This window comes from Mobula hypostoma, chromosome 1 (genome assembly GCF_963921235.1).
Source record: "Mobula hypostoma chromosome 1, sMobHyp1.1, whole genome shotgun sequence".
In the NCBI taxonomy this organism is placed as follows: Eukaryota; Metazoa; Chordata; class Chondrichthyes; order Myliobatiformes; family Myliobatidae; genus Mobula; species Mobula hypostoma.
In genome coordinates this window covers 51,103,827-51,122,597 of record NC_086097.1, presented here as the reverse complement: position 1 = coordinate 51,122,597, position 18,771 = coordinate 51,103,827, and the positions used below count along the sequence as shown (strand labels likewise).

The 18,771-nt window shown below is 42.1% G+C and overlaps 1 protein-coding gene across 2 annotated transcripts in view; it reads right to left on the bottom strand.

The window, feature by feature from the left end:
• Window positions 1-18,771, bottom strand: part of atl1 (atlastin GTPase 1) — an 83,971-nt gene that overhangs the window by 22,645 nt on the left and 42,555 nt on the right. For both annotated transcript variants that reach the window (XM_063048600.1, XM_063048611.1), the window contains exons 4-6: window positions 13,950-14,054; window positions 644-694; window positions 489-545 (exon numbers count right to left, since the gene is read on the bottom strand). In XM_063048600.1, the coding sequence (XP_062904670.1) occupies window positions 489-545; window positions 644-694; window positions 13,950-14,054 (213 nt within the window). The remainder of the gene's footprint in view (window positions 1-488; window positions 546-643; window positions 695-13,949; window positions 14,055-18,771) is intronic.

Sequence of the window (18,771 nt, the reverse complement as noted above, 5' to 3'; positions counted from 1 at the left end):
CATATTGGGAGAGAATAGACTTTTCCTTAAGACACTGTCATTTTATTTAATGGAATTCTGTCAAAGATTTCATTTGACTTTCACATATGAACTGGTGCATTCATAATTCCTTTTTTGTTTCAGATACAGTCATTTTCTCAAAGTTTTAGAATCAAATTATATGTAACCAGTACAGAGTGAAGTATTTTTTTTCATCATGGTAGGGACAGGGTCCACGCTTCACACAGCAGGAACCGCGCATTTGCCAAGGGTTTAGTAAATGCAGCAGAGCATACATTGTGGAGGCTTCATCAAATCTGATTGAAAAACAAATTCCCGAACAACAGGTTTCCAGGACAGTTGCCTAGTGTCAAAGAAAGATGAAGATGCAGGAAATAAAGAAAAGATTAAGGTAGGAAAATAATAAACTTAAAAAGCAATAAACATTCATGCCTAATTTAATAAATTATTCTTTGGTATCTTTGCAGTGCAAAAAGTTTATTGCTGACCTGAAAAGGTTTTTGAAACGTTTCTTCCATAGCAAGTCGTCCATATTCAGTAAAGAGCTGAAGAAGACGAAACAGTGAGAGCAGGATAAATAATTCACCCTCATGATGGTGATACCGCTTTACATGTTGTATATATAAAACAGTGGTTTATTTACCTGTAAATGTTGCAGATCATCTTCTTGAATATTTTGTGACAAGTTATACACCTGGATAAATTTAAATTGAATTAATACAACTCTGAAAATTACAATACTAATTGCTCTGCTTTATAATTATGCAATAATTTTTTAAATCATTTATCATTAAGAATGAACTGTGCAATTGTAAGGCACGGCTTTACACACACGTTAATGGGTTTAATGAGATTCTGAAGTGAGTGGCCCTGAAACCCCCACACGTAGCTGTTGTCCTTTAAGTTATTGCTGGTCTATGGATCATTACATCTGAAATACCGCGGCAGAAAAGTTGGGACTAGATACATAAATAATTAAAACATAAATGAATCTTTCTTATTTTAGCCATAAGGTTAGGCTGAAAGAGTTGGATGGCTAGGGAGTTCTGATCTGGAATACACTACCTGTGGTGATGGTGGGAGCAGAACAGATTTCATAGAAATAAAGAAACAGCACAATACAGGCCCTTTGGTCCACAAAGTTGTGCTGAACATGTCCCTACCTTAGAAATTACTAGGCTTACCCATAGCCCTCTATTTTTCTAAGCTCCATGTACCTATCCAAAAGTCTTTTAAAAGACCCTTACCTATCCAAAAGCCTCTTAGAAGACCCTATCATATCCGCCGCCACCACCATTGCTGGCAGCCCATTCCACGCACTCACCAGTCTCTGCGTAAAATACTTACTACTGAGATCTCCTCTGTACCTACTCCCCAGCACCTTAAACCTGTGTCCTCTTGTGGCAACCATTTCAGCCCTGGGAAGAAGCCTCTAACTACCCACACAATCAATGCCTCTCATCATCTTATACACCTCTCATCCTCTGTCGCTCCAAGGACAAAAGGCCGAGTTCACTCAACCTGTTCTAATAAGGCATGCTCCCCAATCCAGGTAACATCCTTGTAAATCTCCTCTGCACCCTTTCTATGGCGTCCACATCCTTCCTGTAGTGAGGCGACCAGAACTGAGCACAGTACTGCAAGTGGGGTCTGACCAGGGTCCTATATAGCTGCAACATTACCTCTCCGCTCCTAAATTCAATTCCACGATTGATGAAGGCCAATACACCGTACGCCTTCTTAACCACAGAGTCAACCTGCACAGCTGCTTTGAGCGTCAGATTGGGGAAGCGGAGAGCACACGAACATGAATAGGTAAACATGTGATGTCCTTGTACAAGTGATGTAAGCACATGAACCGAAGCTCCTGCTGCCTCTCAGAGGTTATTCATCGCAGTACTCACCAGGTTCTCCGGCCACCTCTGAAAACACCACAGATGATAAGGAGGATGATCAAAATGACCAAGGTGCATCAGGACCAGGAGAAAACAATGCCACACTATGGAAACACGCTTCAAGGAACTGGCAAAGGATCCGTGATTGACACGGAAGCTATGGTAGTTGTAGAGAAGAAAAAGACTGGGGAGCTTGATATTCTTTATTATGTAACATGTCAGCAAACCTGTTTCTGGCATGTGTGGACTGGTATCAAGAAGTGTGTCATACTGTGAGAGACAGAGAAACTCCAGGGACCAGTAAACGCACAGGAGAATGTAAAAGCAGAACCAAGTGCAGGGCAGAGAAATCCAAGGGCCGTAGTGTCATTATTGTGAGTGCAACATGTTAAAATAGTGGCTCCAATGCAGCCTGACTGTGAGAAGGATTTGCATGACCTATTGTACTGCAGCATATAACAGACATATGACTCCACACATATAAAGATAGTGGACACAAAGTATCCTGATGCTACTGGATCACATTAAAAATACACAATTACAAACACTGCCATAAGAAAGTTTAGGAAGTCTTTGATACTGATGAAGACCCACCAGTTAAACTGGCCACAGAAGCTCAGAAAATTATTTCAGCTCACGGCAATTTGAAGCAACATGTGGAATTAAAATGCAAAAATATCTGAAGAATTTTTAAAATCTTGCCCTACAGGATCATTTATGTGTAGCTTTATTGACGAGAACATTCAGTTATCAAAACAATATCTCACATTTGACCTGACATGCAAACTTGTAACCTTGACAGAAAGGTCACACAAGATTTTAGGAAGAGACGTTAGTCAGAAGGCAACAGCAACTACTCCATTTCTGAAGTCTTCACCACGATGGTGTTGCGATGGTGCTAACTGTTGCTAAATTGCAATGGTGGCCACATGCTGCAGCTTTGTTCCATTAAGGAGGCATAGTGTTAAGTGCACACAGCAACAGCAGAGACAAGCAGCTCTCCAATGCAAGGGCATTTGTCCAGGAGGAATAAACAGAGAAGGAATCTGAATAACATCATGAGTTTGTGCCGGGTTTGGAACAGTATGTTTGTGCAGTACTTATAAGCCGAGGGAAAGCAGCAGGATTTCATGATCAACAGAAAGATACGCAGTTAGTCTGGAGAGATGGATGCAGATAAAGAAGCAGATTATTCTGTAACAGGTAGAAATCAACACTGCCTTTGATAGGACAAGTTAGCCTTATAACAAATCCCGGTAAAGTACTGAAGGTACTAGCTCAAATAAAATGTATCTTGATATCATGAGAACTAACAATTAGGAGTGTCAACAATCATGACTAACTGGACAGAGCAACCAATATTACTCTACCAAACTAAAACAAAATCAATTAGGTAGACATATTTCTTGCCACGTATCTATTTGACTTGGGTCATAAAAATTTTGAAATTGGCTGCGTAAGCATACTCTTTACAATGAGCTGGAATGTGACTCCCAATCACAGCTACAGTAAACACTGAAAGTGCACAGAAAAATATACAATCAAAGGCAGAACCAAAGCCATTAAGTGTCCTGATAAGAAAATGCAACCACGATACAATAAAAAGTTTGAATAGACATCCTTAATTACCTCATGGTCAGTCTATACAAAATGCAGAATGGAAGTTTACCAAAGAAATCCTTAAAAAAGTGAAGATGGCCAACATGATCTCCTCACAGAGACCACATTGTGGTATAATTGAAATCTCACTTGGATGATCCATGGTGCAGATTATCCCAAAATACTGGCAATCTATGATCAAGGTATCCATTCCAGTGAGAATTACTTAAAAACACAGTATGGTTTCACATTGACAATTAGTAGCAGTAGACAATATTGTCCCACAAGCCTTTGATATGCAATGCAGCCATCACTGTGGTTCCCATTCTTCTCTCAATTTCTAACATTCATCTCTCCAACACTGGCACACGTCATCTCATTTTGTCACTCTTTCTAATCCAGTATTCCTGTAATAAAGTCATTTCTAGTAGTTTAAAACATTAGAAAGTAGAGGGTCAGCAGATGAAATAAAACCTAAATCATGAACTACCTCATTGGGACAAGGCAATGGATAACAAAGTATGAGGACTGGGAATGATGAAAGGGATCTCACTGAAACCTATTGCATATTGAAAGGCCAGATAGAGTGGATGTGGAAAGGATGTTTCCTGTAGTGTGTGAGTCTATGACCAGAGGGCACATCCTCAGAATAGAAGGATGTCCCTTTAGAACTGGGGTTCCCAACCTTTTTATGCCATGGACCAGTACCATTAAGCAAGGGTTCTGTGGACTCCAGGCTGGGAAACCTTGCTTTAGAACAAAGATGAGGAGCAATTTCTTTAGCCAGAGGGTGATGAATCTGTGCAATTCATTGCCACAAATGGCTCTGGAGGCCAAGCCTTTGGGGATATTTAAAGCAGAGGTTGACAGGTTCTTGATTAGTCAAGGGTTACAGGGTAAAGGCAGGAGAATGGTGAAGCAGACCCAATGGGTTGAATGGCCTAATTCTACTCCTATGTCTTATGGTCTTTTAACCATGCAGGAGAGACAGCTTATGCATAAAATCCGCACATATGTCACGCATTAAATTTAACATGTGAATAATTGAATCTCTGCCCCAATTAAATGACTTGCTCCAATGTCTCCGTAACTCTAGATGTGGTACCTCAATTAAAATACTCAAGGTCTACACAGAGCACCATTGTTGTGGGGGGGAATTCTACTCTTCAGATATGAATGATGATATGCAAGTCACTTTGCCATACCTTGTGAGATCATGCCCTTTCTTTATTATGGGGGTGGATGGTGGGGTCTCAGTGCAATAGGAAACAATCGTAACCACCACCTACCATGCTCTTCTGCTGGTTGCTCTGGCATATGTCCTCAGCCCTGACACACAAGTCCTTCCTCCTCACATGTACCTTGAACTTGTATGTTCTGTTGAGTGCATATATGAGTTATTTCAATGCAGTTTCTGTTTCCAACTCTGTCAAAGTGTATAGTGTGACTAACCTGCAAACTGTGGTTTAGGGGAAGATGTCCTTCACTGATATTATGCAGTCAAGTGGTTCGACAAGCACAGAGTTGGTGAGTTCTCTCACAGCAGCCATTTTACTGCAAACGTCTAGTTGCTTCTGTCTCTGTTTCATTCACTATATTGTGCAGGAACCCAATTAGATGAGAGTGATAAAATCAGAAATTGTTGGAAATAATGAACAGATCAGGCTGCATTCATGGAAAGAGTCAAGGATGAGGTTGAAAATCTGGGAAGGAGACAAATACAGCTTGTTAAAAGGGTGAGGGAAAGGGTTGTCTGTTGGGGTAAAACTGGGGTAACCATGGTAATCTGTAAACAAGGTCAATGGGAGCAGTCAGAGAGTGAGAATATAGACAAAACAACGTTGGAGTTATGAAATGAAGAGCACAAAGACAAGCCCTGCAGGTCACGTCTCCAAAACAAGCGAAAGGGGAAAAAAGAGGAAGAAGATCAAACAGACTGAGCTAGTTAATGACTGGAGAGAAGTGAAGTTACTTGAAGTTGCAGAATTCACTATTGAATCTAGAAGGCTGCAGTGTGCTCAGACAGAAGGTGAGGTGCTGTTTCTTGTTCAAGCTTGCCTAATTGTAACAGCTGCAGGATTATTTACTGAACATTTCTAGGCAACAACCCCCAATTCCTTATACTTGCAGTCTGTCACAGTATGTACAGTAATCTGTGGTGTAAAATGGAGTCTCATTGGGACATCTGCAGTGAAGATGTACTGGCTATGTCTGATAAATATTCACAGTAAGTGTTACTATTGGACACTGCATCCTTTCTCAATGACAATTAGTAAGAGTACACAGTATCTTTCCATAATAAGTCTCGGATGTACAGTGTGTCTCAAGTCAATGCCTGGTGTACTGTGTCCATTAGATACAATCTTCGGGATCCACTATTAGAAACATAGAAACACAGAAAGCCTACAGCACAATACAGGCCCTTTGGTCCACAAAGTTGTGCCAAATATGTCCCTACCTTAGAACTTACTAGACTTACCCATAGCCCTCCATTTTTCTAAGCTCCATGTACCTATCCAAAAGTCTCTTAAAAGACGCTATCGCATCCACCTCCACCACCACTGTCGGCAGCCCATTCCACACACTCACCACTCTCTGCGTAAAAAAACTTACCCCTGACATCTCCTCTGTACCTACTCCCCAGGACCTTAAACCTGTGCCCTCTTGTGGCAACCATTTCAGCCCTGGGAAAAAGCCTCTGACTATCCACATGATCAATGCCTCTCATCTTATACACCTCTATCAGGTCAAGGGGTGTTCTCCCAACTTTCATTATACATATTTCTTGTGCTGGTACATACTGTCCTCATTTATTAAGCTCTTTAAATCATTTCCACAGCAATAATTTCCAGCATAACAGTATAGAATCATAGACAGAAACAGGCCATTTGGACCACTGTGTCTGTGCTGGCTTTGAGAAGGGAAATCCCGGCAATGTTATTCCTTTGCTCTTGCCCCTTGGCCCTATAAATTACAGTATAAATTTACTCTCAGTGCAAATGTCTATGTGTTATGATAATAGAGAAAGACCAGTAGTACTGGCTCTAAATTAAGATGATGGCTGGTTCTTGGCTTGCGAAGATCAGGAGTGAAGAAGTCCTCAGGAGTGATGGCATGATCGTTGGTGACTGTAGAGGCCAATTCAGGATCTACAAACTCTGGAGGATAGGGACACGGGAACAGCTGGGATGTGAGCGCTTGCTCTAAATGGACCACTGACTCTAAAAGGACTACCACTAAAGAGGCATCCTCCTATTCTGAGGCCGTGCCCTCTGGTCTGAGACTCCCCCACCCATCCTTTCCACATCTACTCTATCAAAGCCTTTCAGTATTCGATAGGTTTCAATGAGATCTCCTCTCATTCGTCTAAACTTCAGAGAGTACAGGGCCAGAGCCATCAAACAATTCTCATACATTAACCCTTTCATTCCAGGAATAATTCTCGTGAACCTCCTCTAGGTAGGGTACGTTATTAAGAATTGCAATGTGAATGCTTTGACTGGTTTTCACTGGATTCTTTCTTTCCAAAGATTGACCCGTTATTAGGATGTTTCTTTACATCCCATGCAGGTAGGAGATGAGGCTGTGCAAGGACATCACCAGGTAGCCTTGCTCTTTCTCCTTCTGATTTACAGGAGCCGTGTCATAGAGCTCACGGTCAAGGTCTTGCTGCTCTCCATCTGCTTGGCGTATAAAGCTAGCCAGTTTATACAACATGTGGCTCGTGATGTACAGGTCTCACCAGCTGCTCAGAATCTATGACAGGCAGCTTCAGGGTGATGCAGGCAAAAGAATCTCACCCTGTGGAGAGCAATGGGATTTCCTGCTACTTAATAGGTACGTCCACGCACCTCGCTGCTGCGGTTGGAGCTGGGAAAGCAGAGGGTAGATCTTACTCCTCAGATCCAGCCGTCTGTTCCTCAGAATCACGGTCACTGGTGCTTCTCGGAAACATGACACTCCCCATCGGGATTTTCCTCTCATGATCCACAATGGCGTCACCTGTTTGTAAAGAGGCCTGGATTACTAAGGTAAGCCCTTTCGCACATGAGAGCAGTCAGTGGCGACCTGCACTGATGAGAAGCCAGCGGCAGTAGGGATCCCACCACCCAAGATGCCGGCTGCCCCTCAGTGACACTGCAGTAGATGAATACAGTGCCTGGGTGGCCTCTGCGATGCAGTGGCAAGCAACAAAATGGGATTCACAGCAATGGACCGCTTGAAAGGATCGTTCCTTGCAAGCCCAGGATCAACATGAACTTAACGGGGCAGCCCAGAAACAAGGACGTAGCCGAGGGTCTTCCCACATGAGGCCACATCTTAAGGAAGAGCCCCCTGGAAAAGCAGAATCCATGAACGCAATGGTTACCAAAGAAATTGAGGGAGGCTGTGGAATTAGTGAAGTCTCTCTAGGAGGAGGCTCTTTGCTGGTCTCTGCCTCTCAGCTGCAGTCCCTTGACCTAATCTGAGTGGCCAGGCTCGGCTAAAATAACCGTTCCAATAATGGGATGAGGTCAGCAGTCATCACCACGGACTGAGGATCAGCAGCTAAGTGCTGGGAAATGCACTTACTGCTACTTAAACCACATCCTACGCTGTAATAGTTGTAGCTGGCACTCACTGTTAGAGCTGCACAGTGAGGTGTCCTGATGTCAGCGGCTTCATTCTAAATACCAAAAGTAACAAACTAGGACATCGTGTTCTTAATTCTACTGAGGCTGCAGCTTTCTGATTCAGTGTACATTGATGAGAGCAGAGACGGGAGTTAAATGAATAATTATGCAAGTTAACAACTGACAGCTTCTGGTGACTAAAGGTTTATTTTCACTTTCCTATTAGCGTGCATTCCGATAATATGAAAATAAATTTCAAAAACCCACTACTAAAAGATGTGTGTTCATTTTTGCAATTTCACATTAGACTTGAACGTCTTTTGATATTTTAAAGCTGGATAGAATCTGCAGAATGACAAGGCAGCAACCCTTACTTCTAGATAACCACTCGGTAGCGGTGAACTGAGCTAGAGAGAAACAACAGAAGTGGAGACTATGAAAGGGAACTTACCTCCAATGAAACTCAGGGCTCCAGTGGAAATACATAAAGTTTGTGGTGGCATACTCACCCTCAATCAGGCTATATTCTTGTAACAGGGTGCATTAATCAAATATTCTATAGGGGCACGTTTTTCTCTGCACAATATTGTACCGAATTATCATTTCATAAGAATTAATGTCGTGGAACCAAACATTTCCACAGTTGTCACTCAGACGTTCCTTTACTTTGTTGGCCCATGTTTTTGCAGATGTTATTGTGGACACAGCATGAAAGGAGGCCATTATGCCAGAAAACTACCCTGTCCCATACTCCAAGTTTTTTAATACCTCTACCAGATCTAGCAATCTTGAAAATTTCTAAAAGAATAGCCACAGTTTCTCCAGCTTACCCAGATAACAAAAGGTCATCATCCCTGGAATCACCATGGTTTTAGTCTCTGCATCCTCTCCAGAGACTTTGCATCTGGAACAGGACACAATTCTCCAGTTGTGGTCCGACCAGTGTTTTATAAAGGTTCATCATGATCTTTTTACTCCTTCCTTCTATACCTCTAGCTACTGCAGCAGGATATCAAATGCCCTTTTAACCACATTCTCAACAGCCCTGCCTGATTTCCCTGTTCATGTTCTCCAAATTATATTGCATCCTTTCATTCTTCTGGCCAAACTGTAACACCTCAACTTATCTGTATTAATTTTGATCTGATACCTACCACCCATTCTACCAGTCACTCTGCACCAGCTTGGGACCTGTTACTCTCCTCCCCACAGGTTTTGTAACACAAGAGTACCAAGCTGTGAAAGGACTAATCACCTATCCCTGACATTCAATGGCATTCCCTTTATTGTGTTCCCCAGTATGTCCCAGAAGCTCACTGGACAAGCCCCATAGACACCCTGACCAGAAGAATAGGTCAGAGGCTGGGTATCCTTCAGCAAGTGACTTAACTCCCAACATTCCAAGGCTTTACCTTCATTTACAAAGCACAAACCAGGAGCAAGACAGAACCCTCCCTTCTTGCCTGGATGAGCGCAATCCCAACAACTCTTCCCAGAAGCTCATCACCCTCCAAGGCAAAATACCTGACTTGATTGGGATCCCAATACCCACACTAAGCATTCATTCCCTCCAACTCCAGCACATAGTTGCTGCAGTATGCCAATAACACTGGAGTGACTCACACAAATCACTCTGACAATGCCTCCCAAACCGGCAAGCTCCACCAACAAGGAAGCATAGTAACCACCTGAAAACACCACCTCCAAGCTGCACACCATCCTGTCTTGGAAATCTATCACTGGTTCGTTACAGTCACTGAGTCTAAACCCTGGAATTCCTTGTTCAAGACCAGGGCTTTCTCAAGGAGGACTGCAGAAAATCAAGCAGATGAACCACTACCACCTTCTCAAGGTCAGTCACCCTTTCTGGTGATCCCCAGATTCCAAAAATGAATATTTTAAAAAACAAAACCTTTCCTGAATAGGAGTGTTACATTTGTAACCTTTCAGTTTTCATACACCACCTCTAAATGAGGATGTGGTGTTAGATTCAAATGTTATTTTAAAACATTGTCCTTTCCTCTACTTTCCGGAAATCTGTAAACACTGCGAGGTCCCAACTACTTCTTTTCGGCATAAAACTAAAACTAATACCTCTTTAGTGATAGCTATTGTATCGAGGTCCTCACTGCCTGTCGCATCCATAACATCTCTCTCTGGCATGTTAGATGTGTCCTCTACTGTGAGGACCAACACTAAATAGTCATTTTGCTGCATGTCATAAGGAATACAAAAATATCCATTCTTTAACTGAGTAAATGCCCTACCCAGGTTTATACAGAAGTGAAGAGTGTGAAAAAAGAGGTATTGCTGAGCAAACTTGTGGGCCTGAAGATAGACAATTCCCCTGGTCCTGATGGAATGCATCCCAAGGTACTGAAAGAAATGGCAGAAGTTATAGTAGAGGCTTTGGTGACAATTTACCAAAATTCTCTGGACTCTAGGCAGGTCCTGGCAGTTTGGAAGACGGTGAATGTCACATGACTGTTCAAAAAAGGATGTAGGCAAAAGGCAGGTAACTACAGGCCAGTTAGTTTAACATCTGTAGTTGAGAAAATGCTTGAAGCTATCATTAAAGAAGAAATAGCGAGGCATCTGGAAAGAAATGGATCCATCAGGCAGATGCAGCATGGATTCAGCAAAGGCAGGTCCTGTTTGACAAACTTACTGGAGTTCTTCGAGGATATAACGAACGCAGTGGATAGAGGGGAACAGATGGACATTATTTGCTTCGATTTCCAGAAGGCATTTGATAAGGTGTTGCATAAAAGACTTGTGCATAAGATAAGGACACACATAGAGTTGGAGGTGATGTATTAACATGGATAGAGGACTGGTTAACTAATTGAAAGCAGAGTTGGGATACATGGGTGTTACTCTGGTTGGTAATCAGTGGTGAGCGGTGTGCCATGGGGGTTGGTGCTGGGCCCGCAACTGTTCACAATATACATTAACAATCCCGAAGGGGGAACCGGATGTAGTGTATCTAAGTTTGCTGATGATACTAAATTGACTAGAAAACCAAATTGTGCAGAAGATATGGAGAGTCTGCAGAGAGATATAGATAGGTCAAGGGTCTGGCAAAGTTGGTAAATGCGAGGTCATCCACTTTGGAGGGAAAAATGGAAGAGCAGATTATTATTTAAATGGTAAAAAATTGCAGCTTGCTGCTGTGCAGAAGGACTTGGGAGTGCTTGTGCATGAATCACAAAAGGTTGGTTTGCAGGTACAGCAGGCTATCAAGGCGGCAAATGGGACGTTAACCTTCATTGCTAGAGGAATTTAATTTAGGATCAGGGAAGTTATGCTGCAACTGTACAAGGTACTAGTGAGGCCGCACCTGGAGTACTGTGTGCAGATCTGGTCTCCTTACTTGAAGGAGGATATACTGGCTTTGGAGGCAGTGCAGAGGAGATTCATCAGGTTGATTCCAGAGATGAGGGGGTTAGACTATAAGGAGAGATTGAGTTGCCTGTGACAGTACTCGCTGGAATTCAGAAGAATGAGAGGAGATCTTATAGAAACATATAAAATTATGAAAGGGATAGATAAGATAGAGGCAGGAAAGTTGTTTCTACTGATAGGTGAGACTAGAACTAGGGGGCATAGCCTGAAGATTCAGGGGAGTAGATTTATGGAGATGAGGAGGAACTGCTTTTCTCAGAGAGCGATGAATCTGAGGAATTCTCTACCCAATGAAGCAGTGGAGGCTACCTCAGTAAATATATTTAAGATAAGGTTGGATAGATTTTTGCAGTATATGGTAATTAAGGGTTACATAGAAACATAGAAAATAGGTGCAGGAGTAGGCCATTCGGCCCTTCGAGCCTGCACCGCCATTTATTATGATCATGGCTGATCATCCAACTCAGAACCCTGCACCAGCCTTCCCTCCATACCCCCTGATCCCCGTAGCCACAAGGGCCATATCTAACTCCCTCTTAAATATAGCCAATGAACTGGCCTCAACTGTTTCCTGTGGCAGAGAATTCCACAGATTCACCACTCTCTGTGTGAAGAAGTTTTTCCTAATCTCAGCCCTAAAAGGCTTCCCCTTTATCCTCAAACTGTGACCCCTCGTTCTGGACTTCCCCAACATCGGGAACAATCTTCCTGCATCTAGCCTGTCCAATCCCTTTAGGATTTTATACGTTTCAATCAGATCCCCCCTCAATCTTCTAAATTCCAACGAGTACAAGCCCAGTTCATCCAGTCTTTCTTCATATGAAAGTCCTGCCATCCCAGGAATCAATCTGGTGAACCTTCTTTGTACTCCCTCTATGGCAAGGATGTCTTTCCTCAGATTAGGGGACCAAAACTGCACACAATACTCCAGGTGTGGTCTCAGCAAGGCCTTGTACAACTGCAGTAGTACCTCCCTGCTCCTGTACTCGAATCCTCTCGCTATAAATGCCAGCATACCATTCGCCTTTTTCACCGCCTGCTGTACCTGCATGCCCACTTTCAATGACTGGTGTATGATGACACCCAGGTCTCGTTGCACCTCCCCTTTTCCTAATCGGCCACCATTCAGATAATAATCTGTTTTACTATTTTTGCCACCAAAGTGGATAACTTCACATTTATCCACATTAAATTGCATCTGCCATGAGTTTGCCCACTCACCCAACCTATCCAAGTCACCCTGCATCCTCTTAGCATCTTCCTCACAGCTAACACTGCCGCCCAGCTTCGTGTCATCCGCAAACTTGGAGATGCTGCATTTAATTCCCTCATCCAAGTCATTAACATATATTGTAAACAACTAGGGTCCCAGCACTGAGCCTTGCGGTACCCCACTAGTCACTGCCTGCCATTCTGAAAAGGTCCCGTTTATTCCCACTCTTTGCTTCCTGTCTGCTAACCAATTCTCTATCCACATCAATACCTTACCCCCAATACCGTGTGCTTTAAGTTTGCACACTAATCTCCTGTGTGGGACCTTGTCAAAAGCCTTTTGAAAATCCAAATATACCACATCCACTGGTTCTCCCCATCCACTCTACTAGTTACATCCTCAAAAAATTCTATGAGATTCGTCAGACATGATTTTCCTTTCACAAATCCATGCTGACTTTGTCCGATGATTTCACCGCTTTCCAAATATGCTGTTATCACATCTTTGATAACTGACTCCAGCAGTTTCCCCACCACCGTCATTAGGCTAACCGGTCTATAATTCCCCGGTTTCTCTCTCCCTCCTTTTTTAAAAAGTGGGGTTACATTAGCCACCTTCCAATCCTCAGGAACTAGTCCAGAATCTAACGAGTTTTGAAAAATTATCACTAATGCATCCACTATTTCTTGGGCTACTTCCTTAAGCACTCTGGGATGCAGACCATCTGGCCCTGGGGATTTATCTGCCTTTAATCCATTCAATTTTCCAACACCACTTCCCTACTAACATGTATTTCCCTCAGTTCCTCCATCTCACTGGACCCTCTGTCCCCTACTATTTCTGGAAGATTATTTATGTCCTCCTTAGTGAAGACAGAACCAAAGTAATTATTCAATTGGTCTGCCATGTCCTTGCTCCCCATAATCAATTCACCTGTTTCTGTCTGTAGGGGACCTACATTTGTCTTTACCAGGTTATGAGGAAATGGCAGGTAGGTGGAGATGAGTCCATGGCCAGATCAGCCATGATCTTACTGAATGGCGGAGTAGGCTCGACAGGCCAGATGGCCTACTCCTGTTCTATTTCTTATGTTCTTATGTAAAAATGTTTCAAGATGCTTGGAAAGTTCTGTTAGTTCTCTTGCTGTAATATGTACACTTCACAATATTTTGATATTATTATGACAGAATTTTGTTTAAATGTTTCAGAAGCACATTCTCCTACCTGCATTGAACTGATCATGGTGCTGAGTGCAAACACTGTAGCAGAGTCTCTGAGAGTTGACTGGCTGTCAAATGTCCCTTGGGTGTCCATCAACAGCACAGCAACCTGCAAAGGAGACAAAACCATCAGCAATTTGTGAAAGGCATGTAAGGAACATTACCCAACTCAAACTCAAATGGATAAACTTGATTGGTATACTGGTAACATCTTAAAAATTAATTGATCTGGTCATTTTTGCTGGAAAGAGTAAACTGAAAGTTCAACAACTTGTCAGTGACAAAGAAAGTTAAGGTAACTTTGACTATATGAGGCAAAATAAAATAAGTGAGGTTTAGAATACACAAATGGTTGGCTGGTGACTGAAAGGGATTGATGATGTTTAGCTATAAAACTAAATGAAACCCCATTCAGGTCATGACACTGTCTATTACAGACCATGGGTGGCTGGGTGCTTCCAGCCTTTTTAGATCACGTTCAATTGCATACCATTCCATAAAGCCATGACACTTCCTTGCAGTAGTCTCAAGTGCCTTGATTCCCTTAACCTCCAAACAAATATCCAGTCCTGATGAAGGGTCTCGGCTAGAAATGTCCCTCCTTTGATGATGTCTGACTTGCTGAGTTCCTCCAGCATTTTGAGTGTGTTGCTAGCAGGGGTGGTGAGTATTTTTGAGAGCATGTGCCCATATTCGGGACAATCCAACAAAATTCACCGCATACTATGGTAATTTTGAGCAGAAATTAGCACTGATTGATGAATTAGTAACAATAATTGTGGACTTTTTAAAGAACAAAGGACGAGTCCTATTGTTTACTTACAGGTATTTATTGGTTTGCTATTAACAAAAGTAGATCACAGACAGATCAAAATAAATGAAGCATTTAAAAAATCTTGTTCAAAATTAGTAGCATTAGTCTTTTAAAAAAACTATTGAAAAATAACATTAACTGCATAATAAACGCATATATAAAATAATTGCATATGTAAGAAATGTGAGTGTGAAATTAGAAGCTATGTAGCATATTCATAAACGATCAAAGAAAGGAAAATAAATCCATTATCACTCCATGTGGGGCAGCACTGCATGCCATGTGCCAACCAAATTTTTGCATGTGCTCTCTTAGGCACACGTGCCATAGGTCCACCACCTCTGGTTGCTACATTTTCAGCATTTGCAGAATCTCTTGTATTTATCCAAACATTAATCAACCAACCTTGGAAATAAGCAGCAAATTTGCCTCCCTGGCCACCTCAGGTAGAAAGTACCAGAGTTTCATTACCTTTTTAGTGAAGAAACGTTGTCTCACCTGTGTCAGGAATGATCAACCTAGTATCTTTAAACGTTGAGCCCAGGTTGTAGGCAGTCCTCAAGACACCAACCTGGAGAAAGATCAAGTCCACTTATACCCTATAAAGCTATGTTAACACTGTGTATCTTTCTGTGGGCTCTCTTCACAATCTTCTAAACACACCAGAGAGCAAGATCGTCTTGTTTAATTTCTCCACATGGGACATCCCAAGAAATAATATGGTAAACCTTCGTTGCAGTCCCTCCAATCCAATTATGCCTTTTTTTTGCTATGGAGATTGGTATATTTTGTAACTCCAAAACATTAAAACTTATTGAAGGGAAAACATGGAGCTGGGGAGATGCATGTCCACTTCAGTTTTACTTTAGCGAGGTACACACTTATGACATGGTGGCGTAATTACGTCAGCCATTCACGTACTTCTTACCCATTATGAATTATGTAAACAAACACAGAATGCTTAATCAAACAATATATTTACAAAATACTCCAAATTTACTGAAATATTAAATACACAATGTTCCTCTCTGCTTGGCTAAAAACTCCAAATGAATAGAGAATGCACCTCAACTTAGTATACTCTATGTGAGGAAATTTGTTTTGCTTTGGCGGCAGCGGTACAGTGCAATACATCAAATTACAACAGCACTGTGTAAAAGTCTTTGGAACACTAGCTAAATATACAGTGGTGTGCAAAAGATTGGGCACCCCTGGTCAAAATTTCTGTTACTGTGAATAGCTAAGCGAGTAAAAGATGACCTGATTTCCAAAAGGCATAAAGTTAAAGATGACACATTTCTTTAATATTTTAAGCAAAATTACTTTTTTATTTCCATCTTTTACAGTTTCAAAATAACAAAAAAGGAAAAGGGCCCGAAGCAAAAGTTTGGGCACCCTGCATGGTCAGTACTTAGTAACACCCCCTTTGGCAAGTATCACAGCTTATAAATGCTTCCTGTAGCCAGCTAAGAGTCTTTCAATTCTTGTTTGGGGGATTTTCACCCATTCTTCCTTGCAAAAGGCTTCTCGTTCTGTGAGATTCTTGGGCCATCTTGCATTTCTATCCAGAGATCTTCGATGATGTTTAGGTCGGGGGACTGTGAGGGCCATGGCAAAACCTTCAGCTTGCGCCTGTTCAGGTAGTCCATTTTGAGGTGTGTTTAGGATCATTATCCTGTTGTAGAAGCCACCCTCTTTTCACCTTCGGCTTTTTTTTTCACAGACAGTGTAATGTTTGCTTCCAGAATTTGCTGGTATTTAATTGAATTCATTTTTCCCTCTACCAGTGAAATGTTCCCCGTGCCACTGGCTGCAACACAAGCCCAAAGCATGATCGATCCACCCCCGTGCTTAACAGTTGGAGAGGTGTTCTTTTCATGAAATTCTGCACCCTTTTTTCTCCGAACATACCTTTGCTCATTGCAGCCAAAAAGTTCTATTTTAACTTCATCAGTCCACAGGACTTGTTTCCAAAATGTATCAGGCTTGTTTATATGTTCCTTTGCAAACTTCTGACGCTGAATTTTGTGGTGAGAACGCAGGGGAGGTTTTCTTCTGATGACTCTTCCATGAAGGTCATATTTGTGCAGATGTCGCTGCACAGTAGAACAGTGCACCACCACTCCAGAGTCTGCTAAATCTTCCTGAAGGTTTTTTGCAGTCAGACAGGGGTTTTGATTTGCCTTTCTAGCAATCCTACGAGCAGTTCTCTCGGAAAATTTTCTTGGTCTTCTAGACCTCAACTTGACCTCCACCGTTCCTGTTAACTGCCATTTCTTAATTACATTACAAACTGAGGAAATGGCTACCTGAAAATGCTTTGCTATCTTCTTATAGCCTTCTCCTGCTTTGTGGGCATCATTTATTTTAATTTTCAGAGTGCTAGGCAGCTGCTTAGAGGAGCCCATGGCTGCTGATTGTTGGTACAAGGTTTGAGGAGTCAGGGTATTTATAAAGCTTTGAAATTTGCATCACCTGGCCTTTCCTAATGATGCCTGTGAACAAGCCATAGCCCTAACAAGCTAATTTAGGTCTGAGACCTTGGCAAAAGTTATCTGAGAGCTCAAATCTCTTGGGGTGCCTAAACTTTTACATGGTGCTCCTTTCCTTTTTTACACTCTAAAATTGTACAAAACAAAAATAATACACTAATCTTGCTTAAAATGTTGAAAAGAATGTTTCATCTTTAACTTTATAACTTTTGGTGATCAGTTCATCTTTTACTCGCTTAGCTATTCACAGTAAGAGAAATTTTGACCAGGGGTGCCCAAACTTTTGCATGCCACTGTATGTGCCTGACTTTTGCTACTATATACAGTGTAGTAAATTATAAATAGCCCCATTCAGGTCTAAAGAACTAATCACTGTGGAGGATTTCTTACTCTTCTGGGATAAGTTCAAAGTAAATTTATTATCAAAGTACAAATATATCATCATATTCAACCCACGTGATTCATTTTCTTGTGGGCATACTCAATAAATCCATGATAGAATAATTGCCGTAATAGAATTAATGAAAGACTGCACCAACTGGGCATTCAACCAGTGTGCAAAAGACTACACACTGTGCAAATACAAAAAGAAAGATATAATAATGAATAAATAAGCAATAAATATTGAGAACATGAGATGAAGAGTCCTTGAAAGTGAGTCTATAGGTTGTGGGAACATTTCAGTGATAGGGCAAGTGTATTTGAGTGAAGTTATTCTTTTTGATTCAGGAGCCTGATGGCTGAGGGGTAACAATTGTTTCTGAATCTGGTGGTGTGAGTTCTGAGCTTCCTGTACCTTCTTCCTGATGGCAGCAGCAAGAAGAGAGCATGACCTGGGCGGTAGGGGTTCCTAATGATGGATGCTGCTTTCCTGCAACAGTGTTTCGTGCAGACGTGCTCATTGGTGGAGAGAGCTTTACCTGTAATGGACTGGGCTGAATCCACGACTCTTTGTAAGATTTTCCATTCAAGGGCATTGCTGTTTCCATACCAGGCAATGATGCAAACAATAAATATATCTTCTCCACCACAGATCCGTTGAAGTTTGCCTTTCCTGACAAGGGAGTGACGGCAGGGGAAGAGTCACTCTGCTTGGCAGGTAAGACTTGTGGCTGTGAAGCAATCTCTGGTTCTGGGGCCTCCTCTGCCGTGGTTGTTGGAGTTGACTCTGCAAGTGCAGTAAGTGGTTCTGACCTCTCTGGGTACCTTTCTTCTCTAACAATTGACTCTGCTTTTCTCCACCGATTGATGTGTCATCTCCAGATGACATCACACACAATCTCCTGTGTAGGAGATTGGTTCAGTTCTGTCCTTAATACTTCCAAGTGCCCACTGTTGATCACCTCAGTAGTCTCTCCGTAGGACTGTTTGTCCAGGAGTGAGTCATTAAACCTCCTTGCTTGAAGAGCTCTCAACTTGTCTCAGCGTTTTGTCTTGCATAGTCCTTCTGAGATTGGGTTTGAGCAGATCCAAGCGTGAGCACAAGGGACGATCTGGGAACAGCATAGATGGTGAGTCGT